Source organism: Ostrea edulis, chromosome 10 (assembly GCF_947568905.1).
Source record: "Ostrea edulis chromosome 10, xbOstEdul1.1, whole genome shotgun sequence".
Taxonomy (NCBI): domain Eukaryota; kingdom Metazoa; phylum Mollusca; class Bivalvia; order Ostreida; family Ostreidae; genus Ostrea; species Ostrea edulis.
Genome location: NC_079173.1, coordinates 45032656 through 45051405, shown reverse-complemented (window position 1 = coordinate 45051405; position 18750 = coordinate 45032656). Strand labels below are relative to the sequence as shown.

At 34.9% G+C, this 18750-nt stretch overlaps 1 protein-coding gene across 9 annotated transcripts in view; it reads left to right on the top strand.

Annotated features, from left to right (window-relative positions):
- Nucleotides 1-17534, top strand: part of LOC125666246 (uncharacterized) — a 45030-nt gene extending 27496 nt beyond the window's left edge. For all 9 annotated transcript variants that reach the window (XM_056151547.1, XM_056151545.1, XM_056151546.1 and 6 more), the window contains 3 exons: nucleotides 2447-4259; nucleotides 16613-16760; nucleotides 17040-17534. In XM_056151547.1, the coding sequence (XP_056007522.1) occupies nucleotides 2480-4259; nucleotides 16613-16758 (1926 nt within the window). In that variant the 5' untranslated portion in view covers nucleotides 2447-2479 and the 3' untranslated portion in view covers nucleotides 16759-16760; nucleotides 17040-17534. The remainder of the gene's footprint in view (nucleotides 1-2446; nucleotides 4260-16612; nucleotides 16761-17039) is intronic.
- The last annotated feature ends 1216 nt before the right edge of the window (nucleotides 17535-18750 follow it).

Sequence of the window (18750 nt, the reverse complement as noted above, 5' to 3'; positions counted from 1 at the left end):
TGGACTACACTGCGTTAGTCATGTTTTAAGCGGTATTTAGGGACTACACTGCAATAGTCGATGTTTTAAGGGGTATTGTGGGGTTACACTGGGTTAGTAATGTTTTAAGGGGGTATTGTGGGGCTACACTGGGTTTGTCATGTTTAAGGGGTATTTTGGGGTTACACTGGGTTAGCCAAGTTTTAAGGGATATTGCCGGGCTACACTTGGTTTCCCTTGTTTTAAGGGAATTTGTGGGGGTACACTGGTTTAATCATGTTTTAAGGGGTATTGCGGCGCTACACTGGATAAGTCATGTTTTAAGGGGTATTGTGGTGTATAGTAGGTTAGTCATGTTTTAAGGGGTATTGTGGGGGTACACTGGGTTGGTCATCTTCTATAGGGGATTGTGGAGCTACACTGAGTTAGTCATGCTTTAAGGGGTATTGTGGGGCTACACTGAGTTGACCATGTCATAAAGGGTATGGTGGGACTACACTGGGTTAGTCATGTTTTAAGGGGTATTGTGGGGCTACACTGGAATAGTCATGTTTTAAAGGGTAATGTGGGATACACTGTTTTAGTCATGTTTTAAGGGGTATTCTGGGGCTACACTGGGTCAGTCATGTTTTAAGGGGTATTTTTGGACTACACTGGATTAATAATGTTTTAAGGGGTATTGTGGGTGCACACTTGGTTAATAATGTTTTAAGGGGTATTGTGAGGCTACACTGAGTTTGTCATGTTTTAAAGAGTATTGTGGGTTTACACTGGGTTAGCCAAGTTTTAAGGGATATTGTTGGGCTACACTTGGTTACCCTTGTTTTAAGGGATTTAATGGGGTACACTGGGTTAGTCATGTTTTAAGGGTATTGTTGGGCTACACTGGATTAGCCTTGTTTTAAGTGGTATTGTGGGGCTATACTGGGTTAGTCATGTTTTAAGGGGTATTTTGGGACTACACTGGATTAGTCATGTTTTAAGGGTATTGTGGGACTACACTGGATTAGCCTTGTTTTAAGGGGTATTTTGGGGTACACTGGATTAGTCATGTTTTAAGGGTATTTCGGGGCTACACTTGATTAGTCATGTTTTAAGGGGTATTGTGGGGTACACTGGATTAATCAAGTTTTAAGGGGTATTGTGGGGCTACAATTAAGGATTGAAGTATTACGTGCAGATATAAAGGGAGAATATATAAAATTGTTATTCTCAAGAAAAACAGCTCCATGATTAGTCATATTGATTTTCAAGCATCCCTACGTAGTGAAAATGCAGGTTGGTTCAAATCAGTCCCAGGTGCTCCCCTACCCCAAAGTATTGTGGGGAGACAAAAGGGGATCAAAGTGTGACATAAGTGTTGATAGGGAATTTTTTTTGAGAATATTCATCTCACCAACAGAAGGGTAATGATTAGTCATGTTAATATGCAATTATTTACACGCAGTTCAAATTCAAGTTTGTTCAAGTCAGGGGCCCTAATGGTAGGGTGGGACCACGATAGGAGATAAACGTTTTATATGAGAATATGCAGACACTTAATTTAAAGGAATTTTTTCAAGAGGAACAGAGCCACATTAAATCCATCTAAATGCAAATGCTCCCAAGTTGTGTTGATTCAATGTTCCCATTTCCCTGTGTGGGGGAGGGGGGGGGCATTGTTTTTTGTCCTGGATATAGGTCTTTGCATAATTCTAATTTAACTTTTGAATAGTGAGTTATAAGACCCCCATTTTTCATATTTCCATTCTTTGTGACAAGACCTTTTTATGGCAGAGTTTGTTTGTGACCTTGACCTTAGAGATTGGTCTCCTTTTCAGAAAACTCAAATGTTTCCTGACGTTTCTCAGAAAAAAATCATGCTTGTTTTCTATATACATGTAGATATCCTTTGACAAGACCTTAGAGAAAAACTTATTGTTAAGAAAACCTAACCTACTCAATATTTCCTAATATCAGTTAAGATAAAGCTTTCTTATTTTCTACATACTTGTAGATATCGTATGGAAAGACGTTTCATTTCAAAGAATGATATCTGACTTTGTGACCTTGACTTTCTCCACAATAACAAGGTCATATTATCACATTATTTTTGTATTGGTATCGAGGCATCCCCATGTTGTGTGAATTCAAGTTGGTTTTGTCATGATCCTTTGGGGCTAAGTTTGGGTCGACTATATGATAAAAAAAGCTTAGAAAAAAAATCATAACCGCTTAACAACAGCAGGGCCAGGGTGACTCAGGTGAGCGATGTGTGTCATGGTGCCTCTTGTTTATGCAGAAAAGGGGTCAATTAAAATTATTCAGTAAATTATGTAGATCTATTTAAATGTATTAATTACATGATGGGAATGTTTATATCCAAAATGATGTAACTCTTGTAATATGTATTATGTAAAAATGAATGTAAATTCAATGATTGCTACTTTCCAGTTTCTCTAGCTTTATACTGTGTGTTTAATTTCAGATTGTATTCCTAAAGACCCCGACCCTCCACATCATGGACACACTAGGACTCAGTACTCAGCTAAAAGTACGACAATGTTCTCAATGTCAGAGGGACACTGAATTTTACTGTAACACATGTAAACGTGATCTGTGTTTACAGTGTAAAAAGAAACGTGTTACAGAAAATAACACCAAATATCACAATGTAGTGTTCTATATAACTCGTCATACTGAGAGGAGTTTTACCACACAGTGTAAACTACGACAGTGTTCTCAATGTCAGGGGGACACTGAGTTCTACTGTAACACATGTAAACGTGATCTGTGTTTACAGTGTAAAGAGAAACATGTCATTGATCTACATACCAAACACCATGATGTTGTGATTTACCGTGAGAAGTTTAATTGTTTCCCTTTACGAGAGACCTGTGTCAGACATCCAAAGAGAAAATACAGAATGTTCTGTGATCAGTGTAACTATTCCGTGTGTAAGTGCTGTACAGACCACAGAACACACGCGCTGGTGGATCTTAGAACAGCCTATCAAACAAAGCGACAACAACACAGAGAAATCATTGACAACATCAGAAGTGAGACTCTCTATAACTGTCGTGTTCTCCTGACAGGAATCCAAACTGATATCCAAACTTGTCCCCCACAAATCTGTCACCGTCAATCACAGATGTCAACAAAAGCCCAGAGACTGAAGGATCTGATTGACACTGTGGTATGTGATGTTAAAACAAGATACCGAGGTTTATTGATTGATAGAATACAACAACAGAAGAGAAAAATGAACAGACAACTTGTTCACCTACAGAACTATGAAGACAGATATGAACAATCAGCAAACAGAGCGGTACAATTCCTCTTGTTTATAAAGACCAGTCGTGTCCCCCAGATAAAGAATAGTCCTAGTCAGTTATTGAGTGTCATCACAGAAATCCAAATGACAACAGGAAAACGACAAGTAGGAATAGACGAGTGTGTGAAACTGATGTCCACACCTGTATTACACACGTCTGTCTGTGTGACAGGTGTTAGTCACGGTGTGTTTCACATATCTCGTGTGATGTCAGACCGGGTCTGGGTCTCTGATTTAGACAATCTCATCTTGACAGACACAACAGGAGACACTATACACCGTGTGACAGATATAACACCATTGTTTAGAGGAGTACACACAGTGAACAGTTCTGGTGAACTGATTTATATAGACAGGAAACGTAACATCAACAAACTGTCTACAGACAATAAAACAGTCACCAGACTGATACAGAGAACATCACCATGGTATCCAGTGTGTGTGTGCTGCTCCCCGTCCACTGGAGATCTGATGGTGGCGATGTATAACACTGATACAAAGACAGGCAAGGTAACCCGGTACAACAGTAGTGGTCAACACATCCTGACCATAGAACACGACAACACAGGTCACACACTGTATAGTCAGCCTCTCTATATCACAGAGAACAATAACGGTGATATCATTGTGTCTGACTACATTAATTCTAAACGTGGTGCTGTAGTGGTGACAGAGCGCGGGGGCAGACATCGATTCTCCTACACAGAACCTCCATCAGGATCATCACTACGACCACTAGGAATCTGTACAGACGCGCTGTCACACATCCTGGTGTGTGATTATTACACAGTACAGATGATTGACAAGGACGGTCACTTCCTGTCTCTGTTACTGACACAACAACACGGGATAAACATACCATACAGCCTGAACTATGATGATAAAACTCACCTTCTCTGGGTCGGATCATGGGACACCAACACAGTGTCTGTATATAGATATCTACAGAGGAGGTACTCTCTGACTGGTAAGTACTAGTAGTACTGTAGTTTATTGTACTATATCAGTCAATATAAAAACACATGTTAATTACAGTGTGGGATATGATTAGATGCATTGTTTAGTTTTAATTACAGTGTGGGTTATAATTAGAGGTAGTGTTTAGTTTTAATTACAGTGTGGGTTATCATTAGAGATAGTGTTTAGTTTTAATTACAGTGTGGGTTATAATTAGAGGTAGTGTTTAGTTTTAATTACAATGTGGGTTATAAATAAAGGTAGTGTTTAGTTTTAATTACAGTGTGGGTTATAATTAGAGGTAGTGTTTAGTTTTATAATTACAGTGTGGGTTATAATTAGAGATAATGTTTAGTTTTAATTACAGTGTGGGTTATAAATAGAGGTAGTGTTTAGTTTTATAATTACAGTGTGGGTTATAATTAAAGGTAGTGTTTAGTTTTAATTACAGTGTGGGTTATAATTAGAGGTAGTGTTTAGTTTTAATTACAGTGTGGGTTATAAATAGAGGTAGTGTTAAGTTTTAATTACAGTGTGGGCTATAATTAGAGGTAATGTTTAGTTTTAATTACAGTGTGGGTTATAATTAGAGGTAGTGTTTATTTTTATAATTACAGTTTGTGTTATAATTAGAGGTAAAGTTTAGTGTTAATTACAGTGTGTGTTGTAATTATAGAGTTAGTGTTTAGTTTGCATTAACATGATTGAAAAATATCTCTACCATATTTATATATATTTGTTATAGTATTATAAATATCAAATTTATGTATATGAATGTATATCTATATGTCTTATATATTAATTTTCTTAAAAGTAATATAGTGTATGATTTAAATATATATATATGTGTGTGTATATATGTATGTGTGTGTTTATGTATATATACGTATGTAATTAGTTTTTAATTTATCGCGAGAAATGGTCGTGTAAAGTATTGAAAAGTCATACGTTTTGATGTTATTGATTTGAGAAAAGTATTGTGATTTCAAATTTATTGAAAGTTCAACGTTTTTAGAATTCACAAAAAAACATGATTAATCAGTGTGGGTTATAATTAGAGGTAGTATTTAGTTTTAATTACAGTGTGGGCTATAAATAAAGGTAGTGTATAGTTTTAATTACAGTGTGGGTTATAATTAGAGATAGTGTTTAGGTTTAATTACAGTGTGAGTTATGATTTGAGGAAGTGTTTAATTTTAATTACAGTGTGGGTTATAAATAGAGGTAGTGTTTAATTTTAGTTATAGTCTGGGTTATAAATTTATAGAGGTAGTCATGGTAGTGTTTAGTTTTAATTACAGTGTGAGTTATAATTAGAGGTAGTGTTTAGTTTTAATTACAGTTAGGGTTATAATTAAAGGTAGTGTTTAGTTTTAATAACAGTGTGGGTTATAATTAGAGGCAGTGTTTAGTTTTAATTACAGTATAGGTTATAAATAGAGGTAGTGTTTAGGTTTAATTACAGTGTGGGTTATAATTAGCGGTAATGTTTAGTACTAATTACAGTCTGGGTTATAAATTTATAGAGAATGTTGAGTTTTAATTACGGTGTGGGTTATGATTAGAGGTAGTGTTTAGTTTTAATTACAGTGTGGGTTATAGATAAAGGTAGTGTTTAGTTTTAATTACAGTGTGGGCTATAATTAAAGGTAGTGTTTAGTGTTAATTACAGTGTGGGTTATAATTAGAAGTAGTGATTAGTTTTAATTACAGTGCAGGATATAAATAGTGGTAATTAATGTTCAGTTTTAATTACAATGCATTATAATTATAGGTTGTGCTTAGTTTTAATTACAGGGTGAGTTATAATTAAATTTAGTGTTTAGTTTTATTCATAGTGTGAGTTATAATCAGAGTTACTTTTAATTGTGCTCCCTGATAAATTTCAGAATTCTTTGTTTTCTTCAGCTAAATTTATGAATTTAAGAATGAAAAAAATGATTATTTTTCACAGCTGTCAAGAATGTAAATATCAGTGATATCAACACAGCTCTGGCTTGTGACATGTTGTATATTTCTGTAAAATGTTGTGTGTTTCTGTAAAATGTTGTGTATTTCTGTAAAATGTTGTGTATTTCCCTGGAATGGCGTTAATTTCTGCAGCAGGTGTGGACAAAATCTACATTGTGTACTGTTTGACATTTAACATGTACATTACACCCAGTCTCTGTGTTGAATAGGTCCCATGATTTTAGGGGTTCTATAGCTTACAAATCTCATTAATGAGTGAATTCACATATTTTGATGAATGTCTCCCCTCCAAAAACACTTTCAAAATGAAAGTGTTTATGTGACTTTAAATGTAGATTTATGAAAGATTTGTGCCACTTACATTAGAAATTGTGTAATCAAGTATATATATTACACACCCAAGGTTCAAAATTATTTCTGCAGTGCAGTGCTAATTTTCACTATATGATTCATTGAATAATACAATTTTTAGCGGGTGCACAGTATTATCGGTATACCGGTGTACCAGTATTTTTCTGGTGTCAGAATGTACTGTGGTACAGGAGTTAAACTATCCCTATATATTAAAATCTTATAGCTATAAACAAAAACATAAAATTGAATTAAAATAAAAAAATATATATATAAAACAAAAAATAATTAAAGAAATTTGTGTACGTAGTGACTCACTTTATTAGGTCACCTGAGTTAAGTCAGGTGACTTTTTGCAAATGGTTGTCGTCCGCCGTCATGTGTCGTCCGTCATTCGTTAACGATTGAACATTTTTAACTTCTTGATAACTACCAGTCCAATTCTTTTATAAATTTGGTATGAAGCAGCTTTGGGACAAGGGGGACATAAATTGTAAATCTCATGACTCCATCACCCCTGGAGCCTTGGAGTAGGGCAAAAACTACCCAAAGTTGACAAATTTTCAAAAATCTTCTTAAGAACTGCACATGTCTACAAAAAACTAAATGCATGGGAAACTAGAGCAGGAAGGCTTCTGCCAAAGTTGTAAATTTCATGATTCCCAGGGTAGGCCAGCGGTTCTGACCGCATGGTGGGGCCAAACTTACTATATAGTGCTTATGTGCAAAACACTTAAATAACATCTTCTTTAGTGCCATTGATACTAAATTAAAACTAATTGAATAGCTAAAAATAACAAGTAGTCCTTTACTATTATTGTAAATTTGATTATCCAGGGGTAGGGGTTTTAGTATCAGGGTGGGGCCAATATTGTCAGGTATTAAATGTGTGAACAATAGACTCCATATTGAAAAATAATACATGAAAGTAAATTTTTAATATATTATTAATACAGTCATTTTTGTACTTTTTTGAATTAATACAGAAAAAATATATTATTTTTGTATCACAAAAAAAAATTTAAAGAATGGGTAACTCATTTTTGCATTAAATTCTGACTTTGATTTTTTAAAGGGTATTATTTTTGTATCATTTTGGACTTAGATTATTTTCAATATATTATTTTTGTATTTTTAGGGACTTAATTTTTTTTTTTTTTTTTTTTTTCAAGCATATTATTTTTGTATCAAAATTAAACTTAGTCATTTTCACTGTGACAAATTCCACCAAATTAGCATAAATGTCCGTCAATTTTTTCCCCTCCGTATTTAAAGATAAATATGCTTAAAAAGTAAAGAATGTTGTTAATTACAAACTTGAATGGACTAGAGTTAATTATAAAATCAAAAATATTTTGCCACACATAAATTGTTAAAATTATTTTGGTATATGAATGTTCAAAATATGAGAAAAATTGACAGAATTAACTCCCGTGAGAAGTGGTACCCAACTTCTCAAATACTTTATTTCAACTTATATAAGAAAACAAGGGGTGAAAAAAATGTAACATAAAATGTATGTACTTTTACTTAATCTTTATAAAAAAAAATTGCAAACTATTTATGAAAACAAATTATACAAAAGTAAATTCAAAGTAAACAGTTTTTGTAACTTTCGTTCTGTCAAACATACTGACGTTAGCACTAATGGACATATGTACATAGAGATGTACTGCAAAACAATTTGCTTTGATTATTTTTCTGGAATTAAGTATTAAAAGTCATAATCTAATTGTGGAACAGATTTTATCTTCTTTAAACAAAATATCTGACTGAAGAAATTACATTGATATTTGGTCTAACATTATTCTGTCAAATTCTACTCGGCACAATGTGACATTAGCACACTTCTTTACCAAACCCTTGTAAGAGTTGTGGTTCTTTGTTATTATTACAACTCTCCCTGCAAGGGGCGTTGTAATGGGATTTTCCAATTGCATGGCATGTTGAGTGAATGAAGTATCTAGACTTGTGTAAAACTTCAAGCGATAGACTTTCTGTCAAAATTGCTGACGTTAGCAACATGTGACGTTAGCATAAGAAATCGTTCTATTTGTACTAAATCGTACGTCAAACTACCGGTTTATGAATTCAAAGACTATTTTATTGCAATAAAAACTCGTCATGGGAAAATATTTATAGTCTATCATGATTTACATCACTGCGAAAAAGTTCCACAAGGTTTTGTTCCGTCAAACAATAACATTAGCATAAAAAAGTTCCGTCAAGAACTGACATTAGCATTGACAGAAAATAAAAGATTCTGGGTCATTATTAAAGCACAACAAACATTGGTCTCGATGTAATGTATATAGATTACATTTAAACCTTTCATTAAGAGAGCCATGTAGTTGAATAATTTCATAACTTGTTTAGTAAACAGAAGATTTATTAATTGCTAATGTCATTTTCCGTCAAGTGTTCCGTCATAAAAATGTGATGTTAGCAACCGTTTTTTAAAAAATGAAATTAAAAGTGAAAGAATACTTTTATAATTTTATTTTTTACATTTTCTTGATCCTGAGTGTTAATATTTTTAGTTACCACAAAAAATTACCATAGTTTGGCACTTTGAAAAGACATTCCCAATGGGAGTCAATACAAGCATTTTTCATGGAACATGTCCTGTATTAAAATTGTATTCCTTTTTTAAAACTTAGTAATTTTTAATCCAAATCTTTCAATGTATATGTATTAATTTTGTATTATGATTGGACTTTAAAAAATTCAGTGATTTTTCAATGTATTATAATTGTTTTTTTTTTTTTTAGTCATTTTTAATCCAAATCTTTGAATTTATATGTATTAATTTTGTATTATAATTGGACTTAAACATTTTTCCAGTGATTTTCACTGTATAAAAATTGACTAATTTTTAACTTTCTCTTGATAACTATAATTCCAATTTTTTTAGAGTTGGGTACTGCAGAAACTAAATGTACCGCGGTATACTGTGGTATTTGCAAAATACCGCGGTACATACCATGGTATACCGCAGATTTAATCTTTTAGTTTTATGATTCAATTTTAGTGGATTTTAGTTGTGATTTATTGTATATAATGAGCAGTTATTAGTTTATTGATTGTAAATTGCATTTAATTTATTCAAATATAAATAATAAGGAAACTATCCTATTTAAATCTATTTTGAAACCAGTTAACAGAACAAAAGTTTAATACAAACATAAAAGTATATCGTGCATACAATATAGCAGTGTCTCTGTATCATGAATAGAATCGACTGTGACTAGACTACTGACTGGGACGACAATCAAAATAATTAATAGGGGGAAACCTGTGGAATTTATTTGACACGATCTCAAAGTCAAGTTCTTAGAGTCGCGAATGACGAGAACTTCTACATGTAGGATATGCCTGTCCTTTTCTCTAAAGACAATAACGAGAACATGTGCGCACGAATGTGTTCTTGTTCTTCGACCACAATTCCTACATTTTTGCACCTCAAACACATTAACTCGCCGTTCAGAATTGGCAGGAATTTGTACTCGCTCGAAGAACGGTGGTTTCGAATGCACAAATCTGCATCTGCCATTTTATATTATTTTTTTAACTTGGGGTTTGCCTAATAGGCGGAAATGGTATTCGACCCACATAAACCAATTAACATAAAAACAATTTCTATAATCTACCGTATATATTAAAATAATTACTTAATGAAATGTTTTCTATCATTTTTTTTTTTTCTTTAATTTTGATTTCTTTTCATATCATTAATAATCAAATCATTGCGTTTTATACTTCGTATGTTTTACTGATTGTGTACAGTTATTAGACTTGCCTTTCATTACATCACCACGAGGGAACGATGTAAATAATGTGAGTCACTGCGTACACAAATTTCTTTTAATTATTTTTTCTTGTTTCAATTTATATATTTTTGTTAAGAGTTATCAGACTTGAATATATCGGGATTTCGCCTCGTGTACCGTGGTACATACCGGTACCAGAAAAATACCGGTATACCGGTACTACCGCACACCTAAAAAATTTTCCCCTCAAAATTTCGTATGAAGCAACTTTGGAAAAAGTGAGACATAAATTGTAAAATTCAAGATTTCTACACTCCTGGGGCCTTGAGGGCAGGACAAAAACTGTCCTCTTTTTCTAGAACGGCACATGTTTAAGTAAAACTAAATGCATTAAGATGTAAAGCAGGAAGGCTTCTACCAAAATTGTCAATTTCATGATCCCCGGGGTAAGGGTTTTGACCCCAGGGTGGGTACAATCTTAGTATTATAGTGTTTATATATGTAAGTTTGCTGATACTGTATAAAACTGTATAAAATCTGCATACTAAGGAATAGCAGAAAAAAGATGAACAACAAATGGTGAATTTCACAACCCAGGGTTTTTATTCTAGGATGGGTCCAAATTAGTCATAATTACATTTCAATATTATAATCTTATTATGCCTATTATATTGTGTGAAGCATTTCATCAGTGTATGCACTGATGAGGGCATTGAAGTTGTAAGAACACATCTTGTTTTATACTTTTGCTGAATGTTAAAATTTAGCTTAGATATTCAGAGTAGGATTTTTTTTTTCTAGATTTCATGTAGCCTTTGGGAGTATATAAAGATCATTTTTCACTAGTATGAGACACTTCGACCCATATTTTTCATTTTGCCAACATCACCCTTATTACGTTTCTTTTGACAATATCTTTCTACTGGTACCAAGATATTTGCCCTGGTGACCTTGGCCATCTTCGGAATTGGCCATTATTGGGGGCATTTGTGTTTCACAAACACATCTTGTTCATTTTGCCAACATCACCCTTATTGTGTTTCCACATTATAGTAAATTGACACTTCGGCCCAGTGACATTTCGGCCCAAACGTTAAAAATAACAACATTCATGGATCAATTTCTTTGGTTTTTATAGATCATCACTTCGGTCCAGACGTTTCAGCCCATTTTTAGGGCTCTAAAGCATTATCCTTTCCACCTATTGACCTATTGCTATCTGTTTTTGTCCATCGTCGTTCGTCGTGCGTTAACATTTGAACATTTTCAGCTTCTTCTCTGAAACCCCTGAACCAATTTCAACCAATTTTGGCATATAGCATCTGTGGGTGAAGGGGAACAAAAATTGTGAAATTCGTGGTCCCTGCCCCCTTGGGGCCTGAGGGGTGGGGCAAAAACCATCAAAATCAGTGTAATTTTAAAAAATCTTCTTCTTTACTCCTGGACATTAAGAAGCCAAACTGTGGGCATAATTATAATGAGCATTGAGCCCTCTACCAAAATTGTGAAATTCATGGCCCCTGGGGCAGGGGTTCTTGTGTTAGGGTGGGGCTCTATTGGTCATATAGTGAAAATGTAGAAATTCTTTGAAAATCTTCTCTGTCTCTGGGTATTAAGTAGACAAACTAATAGCATGGTAATGATGAGCAAGGATGCCTCTTTATACCCCCCGCAACAAGTTGTGGGGGGGTATACTGGAATCGAGTTGTCCGTCTGTAGACGCAATGGTTTCCGGGCTCTAAAGCATTATCCTTTCCACCTACCGTCACCATATCATACATATGGACTACCCATAGGATGAAGATGTTCCCTATCGATTTTAGGATCAAAAGGTCAAAGGTCAAGCGCACTGGACATTGAAGTAGCAATCTGGTTTCCGGGCTCTAAAGCGTTATCCTTTCCACCTACAGTCACCATATCAAACATATGGACTACCCATGGGATGAAGATGTTCCCTATCGATTTTGGGGTCAAAAGGTCAAAGGTCAAGCGCACTGGACATTGAAGTAGCAATATGGTTTCCGGGCTCTAAAGCGTTATCCTTTCCACCTACAGTCACCATATCATATATATGGACTACTAATGGGATGAAGATGATCCCTATAGATTTTGGGGTCAAAAGGTCAATGGTCAAGTGCACTGGACATTGAAGTAGCAATATGGTTTCCGGGCTCTAAAGCGTTATCCTTTCCACCTACAGTCACCATATCATACATATGGACTACCCATGGGATGAAGATGTTCCCTATCGACTTTGGGGTCAAAAGGTCAAAGGTCATGCGCACTGGAGATCGAAGAAGCAACACTCAGAAAAGAGGTAGTTTATATCTATTACCAACACCCTTTGGGAGATTGGGGTAAGCGGGGGGTATTCTTAGTGAGCATTGCTCACAGTACCTCTTGTTAAAAATTGTGAAATTCATGGCCCCTGGATCAGGGGTTCTGGTGCTAGGGTGGGGCTCTATAAGTCATATAGTGAAAATGCATTATTTCTTTGAAAATCTTCTTCTCTGTCCTTGGGTATTAAGTAGACAAACCAATAGCATGATTATGATGAGCAAGGATGCTTCTTTCAAAATTGTGAAATTTATGGCCCCTGGGTCAGGGGTTCTGGTATTAGGGTGGGGCCCTATTGATCATATAGTGAAAATGCATTTTATTTCTTTGAAAATCTTCTCCTCTGCTGCTGGGTATTAAGTAAACAAACTAATAGTATGATAATGATGATCAAGGATGCTTCTTTCAAAACTGAAATTTATGGCCCCTGGGTCAGGGGTTCTGGTGCAAAGGCGGGGCTGACCACATAGCTATTCAATGTTTCTTCCATCCAAAAGTAAAATTCTTATATTTAAACACAAACCTAATTCAAACATTAGAAGGTTGTTACATAATACTCAGGTGACCTATAAGGCCCCTGGGCCTCTTGTTTTTTTTAACCGAGACATGCCGGCCCATTGTACGATTTATTATTCTGCTTTATATACCACACACATTACTTTTTTAAAACAACATCATAGTATTTATAATGAAAGTTAAAGTCTCACCTGACGTCTTTCTTGTTCTAACAGCAGCTAAGGAATGGTAAGCAACGAAATTATATGGATTGGATATCAAATGGCTTCTCTCAAACTTCTTATAGTTTGCTCCCCATACTTATCTGGGGGTACACGAAGGCGCGTGCCAAACCGCGCATGTATTGGTTACGTTTGGGTTTTAATATTCAGGTAACTGTTAAGACCTGTGGGCCTCTTGTTAGTTCACATGAACTTAAGTGAGGTTTTCTGATCACCCGTTCTCTGTAAGGCCAAGTAAAATTAATTAGTAGATTATCATTCAAACTTCACAAAAAAGTGATCACCTGTTCTCTGTCATATATCAGTCTGTCTCTAAACTTTACACATTTTCAACCTCGTCTCCAGAACCACTGGGTTTCAATCAAACTTAGTACAGAAAACAGCCTTGGGTAAATGGGATCCAAACATGTGGAAATGAAGGGAATAAGTTTGCAGTTAGGTTTTTAGCTCACCTTAGCTGAAAACTCTCGTGAACTTTTCTGATCACCTGTTGTCCGTCGTTTGTCTGCCTGTCCGTCTGTTTAAACTTTATACATTTTGGATTTTTTTTTCAGAGCCACTGGGCCAATTTCAAGCAAACTTGGCCAAAAGCATCCTTGTGTGAAGGGCTTTTAGGTTTGTTCAAATGAAGGGCCATGTCCTTTTCAAAGGGGAGATAATCACAAAAATGCAGAAATAAGGTGGGGCCATTTAAAATCTTCTCAAGAGCCAGAAAAGCTGATATTTACTAGAATGCTTCCTGGCATAGTGCAGATTCAAGTTTGTTAAAATTATGGACCCTGGAAGGTTGGATGGGGCCACAATATGGGATCAAAATTTTACATGCAAATATTTTGGAAAAATATTTAAAAATCTTCTCAAAAACTACTGGGACACAGGAAAGTAGAAATTTATATGAAAGCTTCCTGACCTTGGGCAGATTTGAGTTTGTAAAAAGCATGGTCCCCAGGGCAGGATGGGACCACAAGGGGGGGGGGTCGTCAAAGTTTTACATAGAAATAAATAGTAAAAATCTTTAAAAATCTTCTCAAAAACTACTAGACCAAGAGAGTGGAAATTTACATCAATACTTCCTTTTTAGTAACATAGTGCAGATTGAAATTTGTTGAAATTATGGCCCTGAGGGTAAACTGTGGCGACAATATGGGATCAAAGTTGATTTACATATATATATATTTTTATATATGTGTGTAGGGAAAATCATTAAAAATCTTCTTCTGAAAAATCACTGGGCCAGAAAAGTTTACATTCACGTGAAAGCTTCCTGACATAGTCCAGATTCAATTTTGGAAAAAAAATCATGGCCGTGGGAGTAGGTTGGGGCCACAATAGTAGGGCTGCAACGGGTACCCAAAATAACCAAAAACCGTGCGGGTTGTGTTGTTTGGGTTGGGTTGGGTTCCATTTTTTTGTATTTCGGTTCGGGTTTGCTTTTTAAAATAGAATCAATATTAGAAATCCGTTGAAACGAAATGTCGTCAAAATCCTAAAGGTGGCTATATTTTGACCAATGGTCAGATGGTGGCATTTTGGACAGAACTATAAACAATGACAGTATGTAAGATATGTCAAACGCATTGAAAATACGCCACAGGTTCGAACCGACATCGTCAATGACAAAACATTGAAAACATGGAATGGAAACGAGAAATGACAATGCTGTGTCGAGTACCATGGTTGTCGAGTCTAAACCCAGTCCACGTTCCCGAGTAATTATTGTGTTAAAACAAGTTATGTAAACCGAAACCGATATATCCGAATCTGAATTTAAAAATTTAGAACCGACCCGACCTCAAATTTTTTGGATCTATGACAGCCCTACACAATAGGGATCAAAGTTTTACATGCATATATAGGAAAAAATCTTTAAATATGAGTCAATGTGAGTCCGGTAAGCCATGTTGCCCATGGGCTTCTTGTTCTTCACCAGATCAAAATCTGACTTTTGTTAGCATTTTTTTTTTTTTAGGTTTGGAGGCTGATGTCAACTGTAGACAATGTTCTTTAGTTAAAGTCATTTAGATTTTCGGATTGTTGTGAAATCGGGAAGCAATGTTCCAAAGAAGATTGTATACTTATATTACAGGGATAGTGAGTTACGACTTAATTTCAACATGGAGACGTTTTGTTTGTTATCAGCTTTTGTGGTTTACTTTAAGTGTTAATTTGCTTTTCTATTTAGTTTTCATTTTTATGTAGAAATTCTATCGTCCTGAGAAAGGGAGAGGTATACCCGATAATTTGACAATTCACTGTTGTTCGTGCTGTTGGTCATTTTTGTGCATTTTATATCCTTATTCATTTGACCTACTATTCGATCCGACACTTTGGATGTTGGGTGTTGTTGGTTTTGGTGTATTTTGTGAATATGAAGATAAAACTTGATATAACTAATTACGCATGCAATCAACATTTTTGACGTTTGATTTAATATAATGCCCTTGGTTCAACGATGATTATTTCTGAATTTTCCAGTTAGATACATTGTCATCCCAATTGTTGTCACTAAAAAATTTTGATTGCAAAGGGCAAAGGTCAACTAGAATACATTGTTAAGATTCATGTACAGCTAGTGATATGTATGTAAACACTGTGTATTTCTAATGCAATAAGTGGGTACACTGGCCCCAGGAGAATATGTCATGTGCTACAAAATAAATCTTCTCACTATACAATTATTATACTACAGTAGTGTGGATGTGAATTGAATTAAACTCCTACATGACCAATATGAATTGATGCACAGTAATGATTTTTTGTTATAAATCAAGAAGAAAAAGCTACTGTCTGATCAAGTGAGCAATGTGACCCATAGGCTTATGACCTTGAATCCTGTCATGTCATGTAATGTGTGATGAATGTGATTACATGATTGAATTTGAATAATTGATCAATCGTTAATTACATTACAATTATCAATATAGAATTGATGTTGCCCGTGGTAGGTTGGGCCCACTTCTACAATTGATCAATCGTTAATTACATTACAATTATCAATACAGAATTGATGTTGTCCGTGGTAGGCCGGGCCCACTTCTACAGGATTATGTTTAACCTCCGCCTCAGTTATAGAGAAAATTCAATAAGATTGCTAGTGATCAGTTTTCTTTTGAAGTATTGATACTTGGATGACCGAGTTGGATTTTGATGTAGGATTTGTGATTGATTGATTACCTTCTGTGTTTTGATACCTTTAGACTATCCAGACAGTGTGGACGAGGACTCCAAAGAAGAATCTGACTCTGATAACGAGGACGCCAGAGAAGAATCTGACTCTAATGAAGAGGACGCCAGGGGAGAAGCTGATCCTAAAACATGTTGCCAGCGGTGTATCTTGGTGTAGATGTAAGAATTAATTTTCCCAGTGGTGTCGCATAATCTTAAAGTGAAATATGGCTTTAAGATCGTATCAAAATTTTAATATGAAAACGAACAAAACATAAACTTCAAATTTTAGTTTGTTTTTACGCTTAATGAAACGCAACATTTTTAACTCTTGTATATCTATCTATCTATCTATCTATCTATATATATATATATACAATGTAAATATTACCTCTTGAGAAAAGTGTTTCTTCGCAAATTTACAGAAATGACTCAATGATGTTATTTCATGTTTTACAGATGACTTACGATTACCATTACCCTTCCTTCAGCCAATGAATCTGGTCTACATTTCCTGATCAAGGGATGGCAGACATTGCCTACATTTCCTCATCTACACTGATGGTGGACGCTCATTACATTTCCTCAAGTAGTGATGATGGACATTGATTACATTTCCTCATCTAGTGATGGCGGACATTAATTACATTTCCTCAAGTAGTGATGGTGGACACTGATTACATATCCTCATCTAGTGATGGTGGACATTGATTACATTTCCTCATCTAGTGATGGTGGACACTGATTACATTTCCTCATCTAGTGATGGTGGACACTGATTACATTTCCTCATCTAGTGATGGTGGACATTGATTACATTTCCTCATCTAGTGATGGTGGACATTGATTACATTTCCTCATGTAGTGATGGTGGACATTGATTACATTTTCATTTCAGCTCGATGTGATATATGGTTATTTTTAAGAAATATTAAATCATGTATTTTCATAGAATTTTTGTGTAGTTTGTAAATTCATGACCAGAGATTATAACTCACACTCTCTCTCGTTCTCTAATTATTCCTTATTTGAATGACAATTTTGATTATTTTTTTTTTAAAAAAAAACATGAAAATTGTGAAATCACATCCCCGCATGATAAACAACTTATCCGTGAATCAAACAGTTCTTAGTTTTTTAATGACAAAAAATGCTATTCCCTCATTTTGAATTTTTTAAAAAGCGTTGAACTTTTATATTATGATGTAATGCACTGAAATATATCATTCCACAAAAACATTACATTTGGCCGAAAAATAAAGAAAATATATATAAGTTTTCAGGATGAAACTGTGATAAAAAAATTAGGTCAAATGCTATGTGTTGAAACTTTATTTTAGGACAATTAAGAAAGAACTTTTATCAACACATCGGTTTTTTGGTTAATAGGTCGTTAATATGAGAGATGATGGAACCGTAGCATACTATATCACAATATGTCCATGGGCCACATCGTTCACCTGAGTCACGTTGGCACTGCTGAGATTTTTCAATTTCTATAAAAATCATTATGTTCATGAAAAATATTACATTACGCTGCTGTTTTCTTGAGGTCAAGGTATTGTTTAACGTCCCGTTCAATATTTTTTACTCAAATGGAGACGTGATGCCATCATTGCTGATGAATGACTGCTCAATTTAGACCCATTTCGGCACTTGTGGCCTTTGAACAGGGAGGGATCTTTATCATATCACATCTGCTGCGACACGGGACCTCGGTTCTTGTGGTCTCATCCGAAGGACCGCCCCATTTAGTCGCCTCTTACGATAAACAAAGGGGTACTGAGGACCTTTTCTAACCCGGATCCACACGGGATTATATATATATATATATATATATATATATATATATATAGTAAAATTGCACAAAATGTCCATAATATCGGGAATAAGTAGAAAAAAATATATCCATCGATGACTAAGTACACATAACAAAAAGAGCACAATGTACTAAGTTATCGCATTGTAGTTGAGACGTCTTTTTGTTCAGCTTGTTACACCCTGAAGAGCCAAACTACACGGCGAAAGCGCTAAGTGTTATTTATTAGATGTGGATCATGTGTACTTAGCCATCATTGGATATATATATATATATATACATATATATATTATTTAGTTGGGTTTACATGTTTGTATATATATATATGTGTGTGTGTGTGTGTGTGTGTGT